The sequence below is a fragment of the Balaenoptera acutorostrata genome, chromosome 4 (assembly GCF_949987535.1).
Source record: "Balaenoptera acutorostrata chromosome 4, mBalAcu1.1, whole genome shotgun sequence".
Classification (NCBI taxonomy): domain Eukaryota; kingdom Metazoa; phylum Chordata; class Mammalia; order Artiodactyla; family Balaenopteridae; genus Balaenoptera; species Balaenoptera acutorostrata.
This window is the reverse complement of record NC_080067.1, coordinates 13,529,646-13,555,085: the sequence shown is the minus strand read 5'-3', so window position 1 is coordinate 13,555,085 and position 25,440 is coordinate 13,529,646. Positions and strand designations below refer to the sequence as shown.

At 39.3% G+C, this 25,440-nt stretch overlaps 1 protein-coding gene across 3 annotated transcripts in view; it reads left to right on the top strand.

Moving 5' to 3' along the window:
- CPNE4 (copine 4) overlaps positions 1 to 25,440 on the top strand; it is a 630,288-nt gene that overhangs the window by 477,289 nt on the left and 127,559 nt on the right. For all 3 annotated transcript variants that reach the window (XM_057546089.1, XM_057546087.1, XM_057546088.1), the window contains 2 exons: positions 2,898 to 2,981; positions 5,978 to 6,067. In XM_057546089.1, coding sequence (XP_057402072.1) covers positions 2,898 to 2,981; positions 5,978 to 6,067 — 174 coding nt within the window. The remainder of the gene's footprint in view (positions 1 to 2,897; positions 2,982 to 5,977; positions 6,068 to 25,440) is intronic.

Below are 25,440 nucleotides of genomic sequence, written 5' to 3'. Positions count from 1 at the left end.
TGGGGAGGGAAGCTCTGGTTCTCTAACATGAGTGTTGAAACAGAAATAGGCTCGAGGGCGAATGTCTTGAGCAGATATGTATGTTAGTGCAAGTATGTGTGCCCGATGCACAGTGAGGCCAAACAAACTAAAACATCAGAGTTTGGAGCAGAGAAAGATTTATTGCAGCGTCATACAAGGAGATGGGTGGCTTATGCTCTAAAATTCAGCAAAGCTTTTTTTTTTTTCTTTTGGCCACACCACTTGGCTTTCAGGATCTTAGTTCCCTGACCAGGGATTGAACCCACACCCCCTCCAGTGAAAGGCAGTGAAAGTTCAGAACCCTAACCACTGCACCGCCAGGGAATTCTCTTGGCAAAGCATTTTTAAAATGCCCGGGGAGGGAAGGGGGTCGCAGGGTATGTGATCAGCTCATGCACAATTCTCTGACTGGCTGATGGAGAGGTAACAGGATGGTGTCACAGGGGTTAACATTATGAGTCCTTAGGCTCCAGGAGGCTCCAGGTCATCAAGTAGTTAACATCTTCCATTTAGTGGGAGGTTTTCACACCTGTAAAACAACTCAGGAAATGTGCATCAAATACTGTTATCCGGGTACTTCAGAGAGAAGCTAAAGCAGAGGATATGGGGGAAGTGCCTGTCCCGGGAAGGCCCCATAGGGTCCTGTTCAGTTACACATAGTGGTAACAATCAGATAGAAGTGTGTCTGGGAGGAAAGCAGGGGCCATTTTTGTGGAGAGACAAGTTTTGCAGGGCAGACTTACTGATGAACTCTGTGTTGTCAATCAGGCACCTTCAGAAATAGGGCGGAACGGTATTTTCCAGACTCTGGGTGTTTGATCCTGGTTGGGTAGGGAGGACAGCCAAAGGGAAGACAGATATCCCCATCTCCCTCCTCCTTCTAAGGTATTCTACAAAGTTTTCACTACAGAGCCAACCATGTTATTTTTTCCTGCTCAAAATCCTTCAGTGGCTCCCCACTGCCTCTCAGGTAAGTGCAAACACTGGATGCACATTTAAGGCCCTTCACCTCATGCAGCCACCTCCACCAGTACTGCCTCCGATTCCTCCCCTACACATCCTGAGGCTTCAGGGTAATTCAGCTACTTGGTGTGTCCTTTCTATGTTTACTCTTTTACACCTTCACTCACTCCATTCCCTCCCTAGAAACATCCTCCTCACAACCATATTTTGCAGTCAAAATCCATTGACTTTCCCTCTTCTGTTATTCATTCATTCATTCATTCATTAATACTTAGCCCTTGGTTATGTTTATGTGTGTACTTAGCACAAAACTAGATGGCCCTTTGGAGGGATGAGAAAAGGTTTTATCCTTCCTTGTATCTTAATATCAAGCACAAGGGCTCCATGATCAGTATATCCCCTGAGAGTATTTTGTCGAGCTAAAGACTAGGATGGCTGTAGGCTTTATTCTGCTTTGCTGCTGTCTAGATTTCTGGGGCGGGGAATTACCTAGTGAAATACATAGTAAGAATGTGATGATTAAAGCTGTTGCTCAGATAGCCTCCTATTCTGTACCTGGTTTTCTTGTCCCTCGCTCATTCGTTTATGTATTCATTCATACATTCAGTAAACACTGTGTACCACTGAAAGCTAGATGCTATGGAAGATGCTATGGTAGAAATATAAAGGAAAATAAGACGTAATTCCTCCCATCTGAGAGTTTATAATCTATCAGGGTAAAAAGCCAAGTTTAAAAGAAAGATATGGACAGGTCTGCTTCCAGTATTAAAGTGCCTGTTTGTTTTACATTACTCTACCGCTGAAAACAACTATAAACACTGGACAAGATACAAGAGACATCTGTTTGAGGGTCTTAAGGCAGTCAAGATTCAGGGTCAGAGAAGCTGAAGAGAAGAGAAATCCATTGAGGTGATTCAGACATTCTATGCAGATTTTCCACTCAAGACAATTCCATAAGGCTGATTCATAAAACCCAGGGATAGAGAAGCTGGGAAGCCTAGCAGAAAATAGCTACTAAGAAACAGAGAAACTGAGCAGTGCTTTTAATAGTCTTATGGAATTGGGGAAGTAAAACTGGAGTTCAGGACTTCAGGGAGAGCTTGGGTTATTTGTAGAGGCTTCAGAGAAGGGAAGCAGCCCAACGGTTGGAGTGACTTATCCCTTCAAGGCATTCACTAATTAGCAAATAGCAGCATAGAGAGAAACTGAACCAATAACTATAGAGCCAAGAGATTATAGAAGTAAACAGAGTCTTTCAGAGTCTCACAAACAGAAATGAGCCTTGAGGGCTTGTCAAGAAGGAACAGCCCTCATAAACAGTGAGTCTTTGAGTGAGAGCCCTTTAAGTATTATACCCAAGGAATAAAGGAATCAGAAATAGGTCGGGCCTTTAAAGACTTTTGAAGAAACCAGCTTCTAAAGCGCTCAGTCCTATTTGGATTCAGGTGACTGCCTCCATTCTAATTGCTTGCCAGAAGCTGAAGACTCATCTATAGCCTTTATAATTTTTTTTACACAGTGTCTAGTATTTAATCAAAAATTAACAAGCGTAACACGAGGCAGAATGAAGAAACAGATAATAAAAACAGATCCACAGTGATCCAGATACTGTAGTCATCAGACATAGGCTTTACAATAACTAGAATTAACATGTTTAAGACAGCAGATACACTGCTTCTTAGAGAACCAGCATTTGGATGGATCTTTGAAGACTACTTGGGATTTCAGTCAACCAATCCTTACTTCTCAAAGGACTCGGGGTTAAGATACAGCTCATTCTAGCCAAAGGTGGGTCTCAGGGATGAAGAATAAAGCAAGGAAGGGTCAAATTCATGGGTATTTTATCCAGGGCTGGATCAAATGTGTTTGTGCAGGGAGTAGGGAAACAACTCATTTCTGCTTATCTATTGTAGGATTTCTTCAGTAAGTCTGACCCATTTCTGGAAATTTTTCGAATGAATGATGATGCAACTCAGCAGCTTGTGCACCGAACTGAGGTGAGAAGAGCCGTCTTCAGCTGTGCCATCTCGTCTCTTTAAGATGATACACTGACCTGTTTTGAGAAACCCCTTCCCTTTCTTAATGTCTGTAGCTATCCCCCAAGACCTGAAGTCTTCCCAGTCCTTAAGAGGGCTCTTTATTCTCAATGTGGGTGTTATAAGAGGAGACACTTTCTCACCCAGATTTTCCATTATTGACCTTTAATGCAGAAAGCCAGCAACTTATTAATAATAAAAAGATGAATACTAGCTAATATTTAATAAATGTGACTAGGTACCAAGCATTTGACTGAGTGACCTCATATGCATCATTTTATTTACTTCTCACAACTATGCATTGACATGATTATTATTACCCTATTTTACAGTTGAAGAAACTGAACTTTGAGGAGGTCAAGTCACCTTCCCAGTGAGCAAGGGATAGAGCTGAGGTTTGAATTGAGTTTGACCCTGAGCTTTGCTGTGATTTGAGAAGCCAATCTGCCTCCCCAGGGAAAGTCCATACACAGGACTGATGTCAGATCTGTCGTACAAACGGCTGTCCTGTATCAGCAGTCACTTGGTCTGGCTGCATCTCCCTCTCACCCTCCTACCTTCTCTCCACGTGACTCCGAGCCTTATCCTTCACTATCTTACCCCCCGCTACCCACCACCACACACCCACTTAACAACCAACCCTAGTCTCCACTTTTTATTTTATTTTATATACAAGCCAGTTCAAGAGAGACTGTGTGGGGGTGAGAAGTGCATTGATAAGGAGGAATGGCTTGGAGCTGAGAGAGAAAGGTGCTTCTAGTGTTGGGTAAAGGAAGAAGGAACTCTCATGACTCTCTCAGGATGATAGTGGGGTGCTGTGTTCCCATACCACACACTGGAAATCCATTTCCTTTTTCCTGAAGTAGCAGAGTTGCAGGTAGCATTAGGGGAAATTTTCATGTCATATTTAAGGTAAACAAGAATCGAATAGTCTTGGACGGGCTAGTTCTGTGTATGTCATCTGGTGCATGGTTAGCATTTAATAAAGTGTGTTTACTAAAAGAATGAATATATGAATGGAGTTGAATATTGATAGTATGTCCACTCCCTGTGATAGTACAATGTGATTCTTTGGACAGTCACAAACTATTCACTGGGGAATAGTTTCAAATGCAACTGGGATGGTTTCCCTGAGTGGCACCCCATCACCATCACCAAATAGAACTTTTTCCCACATAAGGATTCCTTTGGTGGAACAAAGTTCTTTCAGGAGAAGTAACTAAATGTTGGGGAGAATCAGAAGTAGTACCCGTTCATGCCTTTGCTCCAGCCAATGCATGGGGACTTGAATGTGCAGGGAGAAAGAAGAGGGGTGGCATATTGTTAGACTTCTTCACTCCTGATGGCATCCCTCTTCTTGGTAAATTCCCCTGTTCCCAGAACCTCTAACTCTTCCCCATACCCCATTGCAAGGGGCTCCTGGAATCTCATAAGAAATGTGATTGTAAAGTTTTCCAATGAGTCAATCAACATACATTGATTTTTCCTCTTTATTACTCAATAGATACAAAATAAATACCAGGCAATACCGTTCTCTCTGGGTAAGCACATGTGTGTGTGTGTGTGTGTGCATACACACACACACACAGATTTTAATTTCAGAGGACATTTCTAGTTGAAATTTTGATCTGCTATTGAGTTTTACGAAGCTGTTGTAATGAAACATCTTCACTTTTTAGTATATCTATACAAAGGTGAGAAATTTAAATTAACCAAAACAATTGTATCTAACTTTTCTTCTCACTATCACTTTGCTCATTCAGGGAATGAGAGCAAAAAGCAGTCACACAGGAACATTATTTTTCTACTTTTTAATGCATTAAAGGAAATTTAATAATGAGCCTACAGTATAATCAATAATTCATCATTATATTAAGGAATTCAGGAGAAGAGGGAATCACTTATAAAATAATGTTATGTAGATAGAGAATTAATATTTTTACAATTCTAAGACTCTGCTAACTAAAAACTTCATAGGAAGAAAAGTCAATATGACAGAACTCCATTTAACTTCATTTGTATGTACCCTAGAGCAGTGGTTCTCAAATATCATGCATCAGAATCACCTAGTGGCCCACCTCGAGAGTTTCTGTCAGTAGGTCTGGGTGGAATCTAGACATTTGTATTTTTAACAAGTTCCTGCTGGTCCAGGAACCACACTTTGGGAGCCCCTGACCTAGAGTACACATTATAATCTTAGGCACAGAGCAAATACTAATACACTAAACCAAATTGAATTACTGAATCATCTGATGGCAGAATAAGACTTGACTCGAATAGACTCTCAGGCAGGATTTAGCCAAGTTCATGATTAGTAAACTGCTTTTAAAAGGGTTTCACGACATTACAGTCTTAGTTTGTGATCCTGAAGTTCTGAAGATCTGCCCTGTTATGCCTCCCAAGCATACATAGTATAAATGTACTCCTGGGATTTTTCTTCCAGAAACTTTTCTTCTGACTTGCAATCTGATCTAACCAAGGTCACAGGTCACCAAAGACCGCTCAGTTCTTCAGCAGCAGAATTGTTCTGCCACACTCCCCCACACACCAATAGGCTTTACGTATGCTGACCTCAGTAGAAGAGAATTTATGCCATAGGACTGATAGTCCTACAGAACTGGAGATCCTTTATCAGAGGCAGAGGAAGCCCATCTCCTTAATCCCAACCTCTTTTGATATAGAAGGGGTCATCTCCAGCATCCACATACTGGACAATATTATTGTCATTATTCATGAAATAACAGCCAGGCCAGTGACCGCAAGAGTTCTGCCCAATACGATCCACCTAGTGGGCACCCTTTAAAGGTTTACTACTCCACGTTTTCATTAAGGCACCTGTTCCAGACAATTGTCCTTTTCATAAGCACCGCAGTGTTTCTCAAGCAGTTTTTATGTTGAAATGTGAAAATGTCAAGCACTACCTCTCCAACCCACCACTCCTCTCTTTTTTTCCTCAGGTTGTGATGAATAACTTAAGCCCAGCCTGGAAATCATTCAAAGTATCAGTAAATTCTCTATGCAGTGGAGATCCCGACCGCCAGCTGAAGGTCAGAAATCTGTCTATATCTGAGAAATGTAATTTTACATATTTACCCCTCCTCTTTCTCTTCAAGTGAATGTTGGCAAACCCAAAATTTTCTGTAGCATTTACCCAAATCTCTTAGCATCTTGATGGAAGAAACAAGGGCTCTCCTTTCTGCTGGAGCCATTGAGGCTCCTGAGATAACATGAGATAAATCTCAATCATGTTATGTTAAGTGGCAAATCCCATGGCCTCTAGGAGAGAAACTGTGGCAATAAGTTCAGGGTATAATTGGGAGTTATTAAAAACACAAATACTGTTGTTATCAGTTATCTACCGCTGCATGACAGACTACTCCAAAATTTAATACTTAAAACAATAGCCATTTATTTAGCTTATGATTCTGTACATTGTCAAGTTGAGTTCATCTAGGAGGCTCTTTTCTTGGTCTTGCATGGACTTCCTTATGTATTTGCAGTCAGCTGTACCTGAGCAGGACACCCTTGCTTCTGGGGTTTGTCTGGCTGTCATCTGGAATGATCAGGGTGGTGGAGCCATTTGTCTCTCATCGATCAGCAGGCTAGCTTGACTTGTACACTCAGCAACCTTAGGGTCCAAAAGAGCCAGGACAAAAGATGCACGTCTCGAGGCCCAGTCTCAGACTCACATGAGGTCACTTCCTCTGCGTGCTATTGGCCAGTCACACAGTCATCCCAGATTCAGGGATGAGGAAATAGGACATGGACTCCACCTCTTGGCGGGAGGAGCTGCAGAGTATGGTGGCCACTTTCTTCAGTCTACCACACATGCTTTTTGAGTATCATGGGAATGTAGAAGTTGGAAGAAAAGACTCATTATAAGAGTCAGGATGACCAAAGGAGGACAATAGGCTAAGTGCCTGAACCAGACTCCCAGAGTCATTCCTTATGGTCCCTGGTCTGGCCCTCTCTCTACCTTGGAAGTCCAGAAGCTCCATGTTGTCAGTGTCCCAGAGGTGACTCTACCAACTCAGGATGACTGAGTAAATTCAATAGAGGCCAGAGCTATAAATCAAAAGGCCGACAGGTTCATGTTCAGTGAGAAACATGACCCTCAAGCAGACTCAACATTCATATCAGCTTTACCAGGGCATTTTCTCCATGTGGGCAAACCATGGGGAAGACAGTTTTCATAAGGTTGTGTGACAGCCTAAAAGCAGAGCCAGGGAAGCTGGATAATGGAGGTGGTTAATGGCTTCAGACTTTAAAAGCCTGGGGCACCTACCACCCCAATGGGATTATAGGTCTGTTAGGCAGACTAAACATTCATGTTGGGGGCACTGACTCCCCTGGAAAGTGTTAGATGGGCACTGCTAATGTTTGTCTTTGTAACTTTACACTTTACTCACTCTTTTTGCCCTGTAATCCTTCTTCTAATGGATATAATTATTTGCATTTGTCAATGTCATCCATCAGTTTAGAATCCTATCCATTGGTTAGTCCCAAACTCTTAATGTGACTTTACATCTTTGTTTAAAACCATTCTGTTCGGACTTTGTACTATCTGTGGACATGCTTACTTCTGTGGTCTGGAGGAGCAGCTCAGAGTTGTCCCTAATATCTCCTGTGGGAGCCTCCACTTCCACTGGAATTGTCTTTCATGCCAAAATCAGCTCTCCTGGCTGTTTGGGCCTCATGTATAAGCTCATATGCACAGTGGCCAAGACCTACAGCTTCAGGCCTGGGTTGGAGATTGTCACCTATACTCTGAGCCACCCCATCCCATTCCCAGGGAGATAAATGGACCCTTTGGGGCAGAAATAAGATAATGCCTACATTAGCCATAGGTCAACTTAGTCATGGTGAGTTATTAGATAAAAGGGGAGGGTTATCTATAATTGAATAAATAAAGATGCAGAAAAGGAGCATTTTGTGGCCTTTCAAGTGCTCTGCTGTCTGTAGAGGACAAGTAGGAATAAAGGAGAGCGAGAGAAAGAGAGGGAGGGAGAGAGGGAGGAAGGAAAAGGAAAGGAATGAAGGAAGGAAAGAGAGATAGACAGAGAAAGGGAGGATCAGGATTTCTCAACAGCTGCACCATTGACATTTGGACTTTGTTGTGGGGCCTGTCCTGTGCATTGTAAGATGTTTAGCAGCATCCCAGGCTACTAAACACTCGTAGTAATACTTCACCCCCATCAGTCTTACAGCCAAAAGTGTATTCAGACATTACTAAATGTTCCCTGGAGGGTAAAATCATTTAGACCAATGCATCAGAATCACCTAGAAGGCTGTTAAAACACAGATTGTTAGGTGTTATCAGGGTTTCTGATTAGGTAGGTCTGGAGTGAGCCTGAGAATTTGCATTCTACAATTCCTGAGTGATGCTAATGCTGCTGGTCCCAGCCCACACTGAGAACCCCTGGTACAGACATTTGCTCCTTCATTACAGTCCTTCCGCGGCTCAGTGCCCCCCACCACTTTCCACCACCCAGCCTCCCCTCCACCACCTTTTCTCTGCCCAGCACTCGTACCCACCCTGCCCTCTCCAAGCCTTCAGGGCTTGGCACATGCCTCTCTCTGCCTGATGCCTTCTTCATTCTTCTGCTTTTCTTGGATTATCGTCATCTGCTACTTTCCTTCGGGTCTCTCCAATATCCCTCCACTTCCAGAAACCTTCCCTGATCTCTTTAGCTTCTATGGGTGCCCTCTAGCCCTCTGCACCCAACTCATGGAGATACTTCTCCACTTGTTTGGAACATTTCCGTTTCCATCTCTTTCCCCAGCAGGTGACTCTTTCTTCCCAGTTTGCCCCTTCAGGGTGAGAACCATGTTTTTTTCCCTGTGTATCCAGGCATCCAGGCATCCAGCCCAGCGCTCGACACGGAGCAGATACTCAGTAACTGTTCCTGGAGTGAATGGACAGAGGAGCAGGGAGGTGCTAAGAGGTCAGCAGCACCTCACTGGCGGGGGGCTTGGGGGGAGGGAATCCGCCCACACAGGTGTGCTGAGCTCACTAGGTGACAAATCCAATATCATCACTCACCTGTTCATAATCACCAAATGCAGCTTTTCTGAAAAGCTTGAGAGACTTCCCGTATTGCCCTTAATTGTATTGATTATTTCATCACAAAAGCCACTGAGAAATGCTCATAATGTTGTTCCCATTCAGCTTTCTCTGAAATAAAATGGTACCATATTGGCAGGCAGCATCTCCTCACCACCAAAAAAAAAAAAACCAGAAAGTGAACTTTCAAATTAAAAATTTGCGGACTTCCCTGGTGGTCCAGTGGTTAAGAATCTGCCTTCCAATGCAGGGGGTGCGGGTTCAATCCCTGGTCAGGGAGCTAAGATCCCACATGCCTCGCGGCCAAAAAACCAAAACATAAAACAAAAGCAATATTGTAACAAATTCAATAAAGACTTTAAAAATGGTCCACATCAAAAAAAAAAAAAGAAAAGAAAAAAGAAATCTAAAAAAAAGACCAAAAAAGAAAAAAATTTAAAACCCTCTGTCCATTTAGATTCTCAGTCTTAGCAAAACTCTAATAATGAGGTCTTTGTCCCAAATGAGACTTGATATCTTTAAATCTCATTTATTCAGGGTTTACACTAACACCAAGTTTAAATCAAAACAGGTTTTTCTTTTGGTTTTATTTATTTTTTTCCTATTCCTCTTCTATGGGAAAAATTTTAAAAAGCATTCAAATAAGTATTTTTCAGAAATTGATGCTATAATTTATTTATTATGAAAAATTTTAAACACCCATAAAAGTAGTGGGTTATGATAACCCACACCCCCCCCCACATCCTCAACCATTATTAACTTGTGGTCAATTTTATTTCATCCATACTCCCAATACCCATTTTCTATCACCCCACCCCCCCCCAACCACCACTAGATCGTTTTGAAGCCAATCCCAGACCAGGGGTCACTCATTCATTAGGTAAAGCAAGCGTAGTGCCAGAACCCATGATACTTTTAAGAACCTACAAGAACGTTTTAATTTCTTTTAAAGTCAGAAGGAAAAATGAACTTGTAAGGTTGAATAAAGTGTTTCCATTTTTTTCTCACATCAGAAAACAATAACATTTTTAGGATCCCCAAAATCTATTATGGTGAAAGGGGGTCCATGAAGGCAAAAGGGCCTGGGGCCAATGTAAGTCACTATGGGGTCCTCTCCCAAACACCATGCCATTCCATCTGAAAATACTGCAATATGTATCTCTAAAGGACAAGGAATCTTTCTATAAACATAACCACAAACCTTTTTTTATACCTAGATTATCTAATCTTCCTTAATGCCAGCAAATGTTCTGCCACTATTCATACGTGACCGTCTAATTTATTTAATAGTTTTTTTTTTTAATTGGAATCTAAACAAGGTCCAAGCATTGCATTTGACTGAAATGTCTCTGAAGTCTCTTTCAATCTGTTAGTTCTGTCTCCCTCTTTTTTTTTTTTTTTTCTTGCAATTTACTTAAAGAAACTTGAAGAAACTTTCTTCTTTTACTTGAAGAAACCAGGCTGGTTTGTTCTGTCACATTTCCCCCACTCTGTGTTCCCTGTAAACAGCTAGTTGGGACTTGATCAGGTTCAGGGGCTGTTTTGTAGAAAGAATGTTTTACAAGGGATGGTGCTCTTTTATGGTCTTAACAGTCATTGAGGAGCATTGCTTAGATTCATTATTCCATTAGAATTTCCAAAATGGTAATTTTCTAATTCTATTATTCCTTCTTTATCTATTATTTAGAGTTCTTCTGTAAAGAAGAGCTCCCTTCAACAGCTGTTTAGTTCCCTGAGGTGTGATTTGTACAAGAAAGGCCGGAAAATGCTTTATTCTTTCTTTTTTTCAAACAATTTTCAGAATAACAAGTTACTTCTCTAGCATTCTTCATAGGTGACTAATGGGCTCCCTCACTATTATTAAGAATTCATGGAGTTTTAAAATATACTCCAGTGTTTCAATCTATTTCAGTTATAATTATTCCTTTGAAATCTTGTATCGTCCCTTGTTTAACCAGTTAAAACCCCTTCAAGTTGGCTCTTGAGTTCTTAATAGTTTCCTTGCTTTCTGGTATGAATTTTTTTAATTCATGAATTTTGAAATTTTGAAATTCTTTTCTTCTGTAAGATATATATCCCTCTATAGATGCTAACTCATACTTTAAAGTCTAGAGACAATTCCTCTCTATAGTTGAAGCTCTAACCCATAAAATGGTTGGGTTCCTTTGTTTCATGTTGCTTTCAGCTTTTAGAATATATTTTTTCAAGTTTAATTTTGTTTTATAATTATATAAAATGTTTACATGATTCTAAAGTCAAAACTACAAAACAAAGTATATTCAGAAAAGTTTAGCTCTCATTCCTGTTTCTCTAGTTTTTACTCTCTTCCCTTATGGGTAATCATTTTGTAGCACATTTTAATACCTGATAGAGCCAGCCTCTCTCACTTCTGTATTCTTTGTCTTTTTAAGGGTCTTCAGGTCTGCTTGGATATTTTGCTTGTTGTTCTTTCCATTAAGCTTTATAAGCAACTAGTACCAGAATTTTTTTTTAAAAGTGATAGTATTTTTATTGAGATTGCAAAGGAAATCTCTTTTAATGTTGTCTTCCCAGCCCAGAACATGACTCGTTTTCAGTTCATTCAAGTCTCCTTTTGTGTTTGCAGGAGCACTTACTGTTCCTCTTAGAGGTTTGGAATGTTAGTTTTTAAGTTTATGCCTAGTTTGTTTGTTTCTTTCTTTCTCTTCCATTACACCTTCTAACTGAATATTGTTTGTATACATAAAAGCTATTGAATTGTTTTCTTAAATAACTATTTTATTAAGTTTTATTGTTGTTTATACTAATTTTCTGTTAATTTTTTGGAGTTTTTAAAATATAGATAATATGGAAATAGAGATAGTTTTGCCCATACTTACTTAACTAGTCGTTCTCCTTATTTCTTTTCTTTATTTGTGTGTACCAGTGCTCCCAACACAGTGTTAAATAGTAGTAGAGATGGAGGCCATCCTCTGGTCTTATTCACCAGTATGGTGGAAAATGCTCTGGTGTTTCCCCATCAATTCTGACAGAGGTTAATTTTTTAAAGAAATTATGAAGGTGTCAGAGGCTTAGAGTTTTCTCAACCACGTCTACTCAGCCTTAAATACCTACGGTATGATTCAGAGAGGATTCTCTCTTGGTAACTCAAGAGACAACCCTGCAACAAGCTGAAATGTCTTCTGAACGATGTAAAAGACATTGCACTACTTACTGAGTAGATGTAGGGTTACATTTAATATTAACTATTTAAAGAAATATATGTATTTAATATTTAATACTAGCTGTTTAATGACATATATATTTAATATTTAATATTAGCTGTTTAATGACATATATATTTAATATTAGCTATTTAATGAAACATATATTTAATATTTAATACTAGCTACTTAATGAAATATATTTAATATTTAGCTATTGAATGAAATTATCCATGATTTCTATGATATATTAGAGTCCTTATCAAAATCACAACTTCATTTACTTCTAACCATACTGTGAGGTAGATTCCATTGTGTTCATTTTACAGATGAAGAAACTGAGGCTCAAAACCCCATGCAGTCAAATGCCAAATTTCATGCTTTTTGTTGAATCGTGCTGCCTCTATTTTGTTGTATTCTTAGAAAATAAATCATCCTGATAAAGGATGATTTATCCCATTACTCTCACTCAACCAAAATGCTTATCATCATTCAAACATTTAACAGAAAGAAGACTTGTCTCTATGTAACATATTTCATAAAGTCTGAGAAACTATCAACTATTCACCATATTACTAAAAGGGAAAAAACACTCTCAATGAAACTATAACACAGTGCTTTTCTATCAATTTGTGGTTGTTAAGAAAATAAATATGTGCCTCTTTGATTCTATGAAATATGATATTAATCATTTCCTTTGATTTTATCAACACATTATTAATACCCAGTACGTATTTGTTAGGAGACAGTGCTGGTATTCAGAATAGATTCTTCCAGATGGGGGTCTTAGAGAGAAAGAGAAGGAGAAGGGACCACCAGCAAGTATTATTAACACCCTAACTGTGCCTAGTATTGGGGGAAAGGTCATGCCAGAACAATCCAGACAAATACCATGTAAGCACCCTGGTCATTTCCTGTCCCTTTTTCTGGTGCTCAAACTGCACAGGTAACTTGGAAACTTTCCCCTAGAGTTTATCGGACATTCTCTGAGGATAGAAGCCACTTGCCTTGAAGAGGGATCTAGGGTGATGAGGACCAGTTGTTTCTATATCAACTTGCCCCCAGGCCTTATTCTGGAGAGAGGTCCAGGTTATTAACTGAGGTCTTAGTGGGGTGGACACAAGCAAGACAGAACCAGGAGAAGGAAGTAGCAGAAAAGAAGGAGAAGCAAGTCCCCAAAATAAAAGCAGAGGTGATGAAACTCAGAAGGCCATGAGGGTTGAGAGGAGGCCCGGACACAAGTCTAAAGCAACCATAAATGGCATTTTAACCCACCTAATATCTTGCTCATTCTTCATGCCCTCCCTTCCTCTGCAGCAGTGCCTGGGTGATTTAAAACAGCATGTTAACAAGCTCCCTCCTGACACCCCAAAGTTGGATTCCTGGCCAGTCAGAAAAGTGTTCTGTTGAATCAGAATCCCAGTGGTCCTGGAATCTTCAGTTTAATGGTTTTCCTAAACAATGCTTGTGCCCGCCATTTGCCAAGCGCACATGGAGAAACAGTGTCTTCCTACTGATTCTCCAAACCTAGCTGACTTCCTGACACCTCTCTTAGTTAGCTCAGTGTTTTTCCTGCCACCTCACTGCAAAGCTAATGTGTGTATATATTTGCTCTTCCTCCTGTATGAAATCCTAACATTTGTCCTTGGCTTCTATCCAGCTATTCCCATCCTCCCTTCTCAGGTGTGACCAAGCCACCTTCTCCACAAATTCACTGTCTTTGCTTAGGCTCTGAGCCAGACTGGTTCACAACTGCCAAATGGATTGGACTCCTGGAGTGTGTTCTTGGAGTTTGCCCTGGACATTCCCCCTTTATTCCCAACCCCATATGACTCCTAACTCCTGGACCCCTAAATACCTCTTATTTGGCCTCTGGTCCTTTGGACTTAGTTCCATACTTGTTTCATCCTGATTTTCTCTAACAAACCTCTGGCTCTTACTGCTTAGGAAGGAAGAAACCCCACCCCAGTTCCAACCCCCAGATCTCAATCCTTGACAGTGGCCCCAATTCAGCCCCATAGTTCCACCAAGTTCATGGAAGGGGCTTCAATCATTAGATAGCCCATGGCTTACACCAGCATTTCCTGATTCTTGCTACAAAACATGGGAATTTGGAATTGAGGGGTTCATTGCTATGTTCAGTGTGGTTGGAAAAACCTGTAGTAAAGAACCTGACATTCCCAGGTGGGTGGAAGCAAGTTTACTTCCTTCTCTACCTACCTTATAATGGAAAGGGAAAAATTTGAAGGTGGCTCATGGTCCTATGAAGCTTTCTTGAGATCTGTTAAAATTTAAGTGCTTTCTTGATGGCCTCTGGACTCAAGGGTTGCTGGTTTTATGCCTGTCTATAGCCCACTCAGCCTAGATGCCCTGCAATTACCAGAGGACTGCAGACTCACCAAGGTGTCTCTGTGTTGGATCAGCCCTGGCACAGGAATTCTCAATGCCACTTAAGTAAATGGCACATGAGCCCAGCAGGCTGTCTCTACTGAGATCTGTAATCTATACAGTACTGCAGCAAGGAAAAGCAACAGCCAGCTTAAATAGTGTTAAATCGTGCAGGAATAAAGAAACTTCTGAATGAGACAAAAACTACATAGTCTCTTAATTTTAATAATATTTTTCCTTTTCATTAATATTATCTCCCTTTTTACAGATGAGGAATTCAAAACTCTTTGTTTAAGGAAATTGTTGAAGATTATACAGTGAAGTAGTGCAGCCTTAGTTTAAACCCAGCTCTCTCTTGCTCCATCGTTCTTGTTCTTAACTATTGAAGGACAGCTAACATTCACCAAGCATTCACCCACCAGCTCCCAGTTGCTTCGCTGGACACTGCTTAAGTGACTTCATTTAACCCTATAATTATCCTAGGTTATACAATGCTGTGGTAACAAAGTGCCCCCATGAAATATGTTTCTCACTCACATAACAATCAGAACTAAAGCTTTCTAACCAGTGTCTGCCTCTCCTGCGTACAGTGATTCAGAACCCAAGTTGCTTCTATCTTGTGGCTCCTCCATACCTTAGAGCCTCACTGTTATTTGTATCCACACAAAGAAGGGTAAAAAATGTGGAGAGGGATGAGCTGCCCATGAAGAACCCGGTTGCTTAGTTGCACCTGTGCAGAACTAAGAGTGTCTCAGCTTTTTCTTATCTCCAATCACCTTTCCCCACTTTCCCCACACCCAAGCTTTATCCCATAAACATCCCGAGACCTTCAACTTTGCCAACACGGATTTGAGATTCGTTCACCCATCTCCTCACCTGGCTGCCTCATGAATAAAGCCTTTCTCTGATGCAAACTTTGGCATCACAGGGTCTGGCTTGATGCACCATGGCCAATCATGGCTTGTCCTTCAAGATTCCACCTGTTCTTACCACCCTAAGAAGGCTCATTTGATGCCTCGACTTAGGGTACATTGGAGGTGTGTTTGCTGAGGCCCTGTATAATCAAAGAATATCTACTGAAGGCTCTACAGGTAAAAGGCAATGGATTTAACTGTAGGCTTTTCTTCAATGTTGTCTGACATCCAATATTACATAGAAGTTTGAGTGAGGCTAATGGCAGACTCTGGGAGGGCTCATGCCAAGGAGTACTTCCCAGACTTCCACTGCCAGTGTCCTTGTCCCTGTGGTAAGTCACAGCGCCCCCACCCACTTCTGCAGGACACTCCAACACTAGCAGCCGTGTGGCTGACAGGGTCTTTGTGCTCCAGCTGGGTGTCAGACCTGAGCCTCTAAAGTGGGAGAGCCAAGTTCAGGACATTGGTTCACCAGAGACCTCCTGGCCCCACATAATATCAATTGGCGAGAGCTCTCCCACATATCTCCATCTCAACACTAAGACCCAGATCCACTCAACAACCAGCAAGCTCCAGTGATAGACACCCCATGCCAAATAACTAGCAAGAGAGGAAAGCAACCCCACCCATTAGCAGAGAAGCTGCCTAAAATCATACTAAGTTCACAGACACCCCAAAACACACCACCACATGTGGTCCAGCCCACCAGAAAGACAAAATCCAGCCTCAGCCACCAGAACACAGGCATTAGTTCCCTCCACTAGGAAGCCTACACAACCCACTGAACTAACCTTACCCACTGGGGGTAGACACAATAAACAACAGGAACTATGAACCTGCAGCCTGCAAAAAGAAGACCCCAAACACAGTAAGTTAAGCAAAGTGAGAAGACAGAAATATGCAGCAGATGATAGAGCACAGTAAAAAACCACCAGCCCAAACAAATGAAGAGGAAATAGGCAGTCTACCTGGAAAAGAATTCACAGTAATGATAGTAAAGATGATCCAAAACTTTGGAAATAGAATGGAGAAAATACAAGAAACGTTTAGCAAGGACCTAGAAGAACTAAAGAGCAAACAAGCAATGATGAAAAAAAATGAAATTAAAATTTCTCTAGAAGGAATCAGTAGCAGAATAACTGAGGTAGAGGAAAGGATAAGAGACCTGGAAGATAAAACACTGGAAATAACTAACACAGAGCAGAATAAAGAAAAAGGAATGAAAAAAAATTGAGGAGAGTCTCAGAGACCTCTGGGACAACATTAAACGCACCAACATACAAATTATAGGGGTCCCAGAAGAAGAAGAGAAAAACAACGGGACTGAGAAAATATTTGAAGAGATTATAGCCGAAAACTTCCCTAACATGGGAAAGGAAATAGCCACCCAAGTCCAGGAAGTGCAGTGAGTCCCATACAGGATAAACCCAAGGAGAAACATGCCGAGACACATAGTAATCAAAGTGGCAAAAATTGAAGACAAAGAAAAATTGTTGAAAGCAGCAAGGGAAAAATGACAAATAAATTACAAGGGAACCCCCATAAGGTTAACAGCTGATTTTTCAGCAGAAACTCTACAAGCCAGAACGGAGTGGCATGATATACTTAAAGTGATGAAAGGGAAGAACCTACAACCAAGATTACTCTACCCAGCAAGGATCTCATTCAGATTCGATGGAGAAATCAAAAGCTTTACAGACAAGCAAAAGCTAAGAGAATTCAGCACCACCAACCAGCTGTACAACAAATGCTAAAGGAACTTCTCTAAGTGAGAAACACAAGAGAAGAAAAGGGCCTACAAAAACATACCCAAAACAATTAAGAAAATGGTCATAGGAACAAACATATTGATAATTACCTTAAACGTAAATGGATTAAAAACTCCAACCAAAAGACACAGGCTTGCTGAATGGATACAAAAAAAAGACCCATGTATATGCTGTCTAGAAGAGACCACTTCAGACCTAGGGACACATACAGACTGAAAGTGAGGGGATGGAGAAAGATATTCCATGCAAATGGAAATCAAAAGAAAGCTGGAGTAGCTATACTCATAACAGAAAAATTAGACTTTAAAATAAAGAATGTTACAAGACACAAGGAAGGACACTACATAATGATCAAGGGATCAATCCAAGAAGAAGATATAACAATTATAAATATATATGCACCCAACATAGGAGCACCTCAATATATAAGGCAACTGCTAACAGCTATAAAGAGGAAATCGACAGTAACACAATAAGAGTGAGGGATTTTAACACCTCACTTACACCAATGGACAGATCAGCCAAAATGAAAATAAAGAAGGAAACAGAAGCTTTAAATGACACAATAGACCAGATAGATTTAATTGATATTTATAGGACATTCCATCCAAAAACTGCAGATTACAATTTCTTCTCAAGTGCGCATGGAACATTCTCCAGGATAGATCACATCTTGGGTCACAAATCAAGCCTCAGTAAATTTAAGAAAATTGAAATCATATCAAGCATCTTTTCTGACCACAATGCTATGAGATTAGAAATGAATTACAGGGGAAAAAAACGTAAAAAACACAAACACATGGAGTCTAAACAATACGTTACTAAATAACCAAGAGATCACTGAAGAAATCAAAGAGGAAATCAAAAAATACCTAGAGACAAATGACAATGAAAACATGACGATCCAAAACCTACGGGATACAGCAAAAGGAGTCCTAAGAGAGAAGTTTATAGCTATACAAGCCTACCTCAAGAAATAAGAAAAAGCTCAAGTAAACATTCTAATCTGACGCCTAAAGGAGCTAGAGAAAGAAGAACAAACAAAACCCAAAGTTAGCAGAAGGAAAGAAATCATAAAGATCAGAGCAGAAAAAAATGAAATAGAAACAAAGAAAACAATAGCAAAGATCAATAAAGCTAAAAGCTGGTTCTTTGAGAAGATAAACAAAATTGATAAACCATTAGCCAGACTCATCAAGAAAAAGAGGGAGAGGACTCAAATCCATAAAATTAGAAATGAAAAAGGAGAAGTTACAACAGACACCGCAGAAATACAAAGCAACCTAAGGGACTGCGACAAGCAACTCTAGGCCAATAAAATGGACAACCTGGAAGAAATGGACAAATTCTTAGAAAGGTATAACCTTCCAAGACTGAACCAGGAAAAAACAGAGAATATGAACAGACCAATCACAAGTAATGAAATTGAAACTGTGATTAAAATCTTCCAACAAACAAAAGTCTAGAACCAGATGGATTCACAGGTGAGTTGTATCAAACATTTAGAGAAGAGCTAACACCCATCCTTCTCAAACTCTTCCAAAAAGTTGCAGAGCAAGGAACACTCCCAAAGTAAATCTATGACGCCACTATCACCCTGATACCAAAACCAGACAAAGATACTACAAAAAAAGAAAATTACAGACCAATATCACTGATGAATATGATGCAAAAATCCTCAACAAAATACTAGCAAACAGAATCCAACAACACATTAAAAGGATCATACACCACGATCAAGTGGGATTTATCCCAGGGATGCAAGGATTCTTCAATATACGCAAATCAATCAATGTGATACACCATATTAACAAATTGAAGAATAAAAGCCATATGATCATCTCAATAGATGCAGAAAAAGCTTTTGACAAAATTCAACACCAATTTATGATAAAAACTCTCCAGAAAGTGGGCACAGAGGGAACCTACCTCAACATAATAAAGGCCATATAAGAAAAACCCGGGCTTCCCTGGTGGCGCAGTGGTTGAGAATCTGCCTGCCAATGCAGGGGACACGGGTTTGAGCCCTGGTCTGGGAAGATCCCACATGCCACGGAGCGGCTGGGCCCGTGAGCCACAACTACTGAGCCTGCACGTCTGGAGCCTGTGCCCCGCAACGGGAGGGGCCGCGATAGTGAAAGGCCCGCGCACCGCGATGAAGAGCGGTCCCTGCACCGCGATGAAGACGGGCCCCCACTTGCCGCAACTAGAGAAAGCCCTCGCACGAACCGAAGACCCAACACAGCCAAAAATAAATAAATAAATAAATAAAGTAGCTATAAAATTAAAAAAAGAAAAGAAAACAAAAACCCACAGCAAACATCATTCTCAATGGTGAAAAACTGAAAGCATTTCCTCAAAGATCAGGAATGAGAAAAGGATGTCCACTCTCACCACTATTATTCAACATAGTTTTGGAAGTCCTAGCCACAGCAATCAGAGAAGAAAAAGAAATAAAAGAATACAAATTGGAAAAGAAGCAGTTAAACTGTCACTGTTTGCAGATGACATGATACTATATAGAGAGAATCCTAAAATGTCACCAGAAAACTACTAGAGCTAATGAATGAATCTGGTAAAGTTGCAGGATACAAAATTAATGCACAGAAATCTCTTGCATTCCTATACACTAATGATGAAAAATCTGAAAGAGAAATTATGGAAACACTCCCATCTACCATTGCAACAAAAAGAATAAAATACCTAGGAATAAACCTACCTAAGGAGACAAAAGACCTGTATGCAGAAAAGTATAAGACACTAATGAAAGAAATTAAATATGATACCAACAGATGGAGAGATATACCATGTTCTTGGATTGGAAGAATCAATATTGTGAAAATGACTATACTGCACAAAGCAATCTACAGATTCAATGCAATCCCTATCCAAGTACCAATGGTATTTTTTACAGAACTAGAACAAATCATCTTAAAATTTGTATGGAGACACAAGAGACCCCGAATAGCCAAAGCAGTCTTTTTTTTTTTTTCCACACACACACACTGTATTTTATTTTTACAAGAGATAAATAGACTGACACCAAGCATTGTACATGGATGACCACAACAAAAGCAACAATGATTGCAATTACCAAACATGAAACACACTCATACTATGTCATAATATTGACATTCAGTCCAGTAATCCTCCACTGTAACAGCTCCTTTACTTTGCAGTGAAAATTGATTTGTATATTCTTTGCCTCTGAGTCCTTGTGGGATTTTTTTTTTTTAATTCAGACAGAAAGTCACAAAAATTATACTCATCCTCATCAGTTCACTCAGTCCCATGTAATTAATTTTTTTTTTCATCTTGATCTTTTGTTAGCACTTTTATGAGTTCATCAGTTTTTCATTAGAGTTCTGAAAATGCTTATTCATTCAGTTCAGCAGTACAGTCAGTTACCAGAAACCTGTACTTGTCAGAGTCTTTTCCATGAATTTCTTGAAGATGAAACCCTTTTATAGGAACATATTTGCAAAATCATCAGAGTACACCCAGAACTGTCTGTAAATGACAGAAGACTTAAAAATGACCATGGTTAAAGATTTGATGAAAGTTCATAATAATGCAGTTGACAAGCAAATTAGTTATTTCTGAGATATACATTTTAAAGTAATAACTAGGATTATTACTTATAACCTTATACCAGAACATATAAGATTTTTAGAAGTTTCCTGTAATGTCTGAAACATTTATATTAACATATTTCCATACAAATACAAATATAAGATTTTTAGAAATTTCATGTAATGTCTGAAACGTTTATATTAACATATTTCCATACATATTTCCATACAAATACAAATATAAGATTTTTAGAAATTTCATGTAATGTCTGAAACACTTATATTAACATATTTCCATACATATTTCCATACAAATACAAATATAAGATTTTTAGAAATTTCATGTAATGTCTGAAACATTTATATTAACATATTTCCATACAAATAACCCAATGAAAGTTTAGTATTAGTTGTTTTGTTTGTTTTTTTATACTGCAGGTTCTTATTAGGCATCAGTTTTATACACATCAGTGTATACATGTCAATCCCAATCGCCCAATTCAGCACACCACCATCCCCACCTCACTGCAGTTTTCCCCCCTTGGTGTCCATATGTCCATTCTCTACATCTGTGTCTCAACTTCTGCCCTGCAAACTGGCTCATCTGTACCATTTTTCTAGGTTCCACATACATGCATTAATATACGATATTTGTTTTTCTCTTTCTGACTTACTTCACTCTGTATGACAGTCTCTAGATCCATCCACGTCTCAACAAATGACTCAATTTCGTTCCTTTTTATGGCTGAGTAATATTCCATTGTATATATGTACCACAACTTCTTTATCCATTCGTCTGTCGATGGGCATTTAGGTTGCTTCCATGACCTGGCTATTGTAAATAGTGCTGCAATGAACATTCGGGTGCATGTGTCCTTTTGAATTACGGTTTTCTCTGGGTATATGCCCAGTAGTGGGATTGCTGGGTCATATGGTAATTCTATTTTTAGTTTTTTAAGGAACCTCCATATTGTTCTCCATAGTGGCTGTATCAATTTACATTCCCACCAACAGTGCAAGAGGGTTCCCTTTTCTCGACACCCTCTCCAGCATTTGTTGTTTGTAGATTTTCTGATGATGCCCATTCTAACAGGAGTGAGGTGATACCTCATTGTAGTTTTGATTTGCATTTCTCTAATACTTAGTGATGTTGAGCATCTTTTCATGTGCTTCGTGGCCGTCTGTATGTCTTCTTTGGAGAAATGTCTATTTAGGTCTTCTGCCCATTTTTGGATTGGGGTATTTGTTTCTTTGATATTGAGCTGAATGAGCTGTTTATATATTTTGGAGATTAATCCTTTGTCAGTTGATTTATTTGCAAATATTTTCTCCCATTCTGAGGGTTGTCTTTTTGTCTTGTTTATGGTTTCCTTTGCTGTGCAAAAGCTTTGAAGTTTCATTAGGTCCCACTTGTTTATTTTTGTTTTTATTTCCATTACTCTAGGAGGTGGATCAAAAAAGATCTTGCTGTGATTTATGTCAAAGAGTGTTCTTCCTATGTTTTCCTCTAAGAGTTTTATAGTGTCCAGTCTTATATTTAGGTCTCTAATCCATTTTGAGTTTATTTTTGTGTATGGTGTTAGGGAGTATTCTAATTTCATTCTTTTACATGTAGCTGTCCAGTTTTCCCAGCACCACTTATTGAAAAGACTGTCTTTTCTCCATTGTATATCTTTGCCTCCTTTGTCATAGATTAGTTGACCATAGGTGCGTGGGTTAATCTCTGGGCTTTCTATCTTGTTCCATTGATCTATGTTTCTGTTTTTGTGCCAGTACCATATTGTCTTGATTACTGTAGCTTTGTAGTATAGTCTGAAGTCAGGGAGTCTGATTCCTCCAGCTCCATTTTTTTGCCTCAAGACTGCTTTGTCTATTCGGGGTCTTTTGTGTCTCCATACAAATTTTAAGATTCTAGCTCCGTAAAAAATGCCATTGGTAATTTGATAGGGATTGCATTGAATCTGTAGATTGCTTTGGGTAGTATACTCATTTTCACAATGTTGATTCTTCCAATCCAAGAACATGGTATATCTCTCCATCTATTTGTATCATCTTTAATTTCTTTCATCAGTGTCTTATAGTTTTCTGCATACAGGTCTTTTGTCTCCCTAGGTAGGTTTATTCCTAGGTATTTTATTTTTTTTGTTGCAATGGTAAATGGGAGTGTTTCCATAATTTCTCTTTCAGATTTTTCATCATTAGTGTATAGGAATGCAAGAGATTTCTGTGCATTAATTTTGTAACCTGCAACTTTACCATATTCATTAATTAGCTCTAGCAGTTTCCTGGTGGCAGTTTTAGGATTCTCTATGTATAGTATCATGTCATCCGCAAACAGTGACAGTTTTACTTTTTCTTTTCCAATTTGTATTCCTTTTATTTCTTTTTCTTCTCTGATTGCCGTGGCTAGGACTTCCAGAACTATGTTGAATAATAGTGGTGAGAGTGGACATCCTTGTCTCGTTCCTGATCTTAGAGGAAATGCTTTCAGTTTTTCACCATTGAGAATGATGTTTGCTGTGGGTTTGTCATATATGGCCTTTATTATGTTGAGGTAGGTTCCCTCTATGCCCACTTTCTGGAGAGTTTTTATCAGAAATGGGTGTTGAATTTTGTCAAAAGCTTTTTCTGCATCTATTGAGATGATCATATGGTTTTTATTCTTCAATTTGTTAATATGGTGTATCACATTGATTGATTTGCGTATATTGAAGAATCCTTGCATCCCTGGGATAAATCCCACTTGATCGTGGCGTATGATCCTTTTAATGTGTTGTTGGATTCTGTTTGCTAGTATTTTGTTGAGGATTTTTGCATCTATATTCATCAGTGATATTGGTCTGTAATTTTCTTTTTTTGTAGTGTCTTTGTCTGGTTTTGGTATCAGGGCGATGGTGGCCACATAGAATGAGTTTGGGAGTGTTCCTTCTTCTGCAATTTTTTGGAAGAGTTTGAGAAGGATGGGTGTTAGCTCTTCTCTAAATGTTTGATAGAATTCACCTGTGAAACCATCTGGTCCTGGACTTTTGTTTGTTGGAAGATTTTTAATCACAGTTTCAATTTCATTACTTGTGATTGGTCTGTTCATATTTTCTGTTTCTTCCTGATTCAGTCTTGGAAGGTTATACCTTTCTAAGAATTTGTCCATTTCTTCCAGGTTGTCCATTTTATTGGCATAAAGTTGCTTGTAGTAGTCTCTTAGGATGTTTTGTATTTCTGCGGTGTCTGTTGTAACTTCTGCTTTTTCGTTTCTGATTTTATTGATTTGAGTCCTCTCCCTCTTTTTCTTGATGAGTCTGGCTAATGGCTTATCAATTTTGTTTATCTTCTCAAAGAACCAAGTTTTAGTTTTATTGATCTTTGCTATTGTTTTCTTTGTTTCTATTTCATTTATTTCTGCTCTGATCTTTATGATTTCTTTCCTTCTGCTAACTTTGGGTTTTGTTTGTTCTTCTTTCTCTAGTTTCTTTAGGTGTAAGGTTAGATTGTTTACTTGAGATTTTTCTTGTTTCTTTAGGTAGGCTTGTATAGCTATAAACTTCCTTCTTAGAACCGCTTTTGCTGCATCCCATAGGTTTAGGGTCGTCGTGTTTTCATTGTCATTTGTCTCTAGGTATTTTTTTATTTCCTGTTTGATTTCTTCAGTGATCTCTTAGTTATTTAGTAACGTATTGTTTAGCCTCCATGTGTTTGTCTTTTTTACGTTTTTTTCCCTGTAATTCATTTCTAATCTCATAGCGTTGTGGTCAGAAAAGATGCTTGATATGATTTCAATTTTCTTAAATTTACTGAGGCTTGATTTGTGACCCAAGATGTGATCTATCCTGGAGAATGTTCCGTGCGCACTTGAGAAGAACGTGTAATCTGCCGTTTTTGGATGGAATGTCCTATATATATCAATTAAATCTATCTGGTCTATTGTGTCATTTAAAGCTTCTGTTTCCTTATTTATTTTCATTTTGGATGATCTGTCCATTGGTGTAAGTGAGGTGTTAAAGTCCCGCACTATTATTGTGTTACTGTCGATTTCCTCTTTTAGAGCTGTTAGCAGTTGCCTTATGTATTGAGGTGCTCCTATGTTGGGTGCATATATATTTATAATTGTTATATCTTCTTCTTGGATTGATCCCTGGATCATTATGTAGTGTCCTTCCTTGTCTCTTGTAACATTCTTTATTTTAAAGTCTATTTTATCTGATATGAGTATAGCTACTCCAGCTTTCTTTTGATTTCCATTTGCATGGAATATCTTTTTCCATCCCCTCACTTTCAGTCTGTATGTGTCCCTAGGTCTGAAGTGGGTCTCTTGTAGACAGCATATATATGGGTCTTGTTTTTGTATCCATTCAGCCAGTCTATGTCTTTTGGTTGGGGCATTTAATCCATTCACGTTTAAGGTAATTATCGATATGTATGTTCCTATGACCATTTTCTTAATTGTTTTGGGTTTGTTTTTGTAGGTCCTTTTCTTCTCTTGTGTTTCCCACTTAGAGAAGTTCCTTTAGCATTTGTTGTAGAGCTGGTTTGGTGG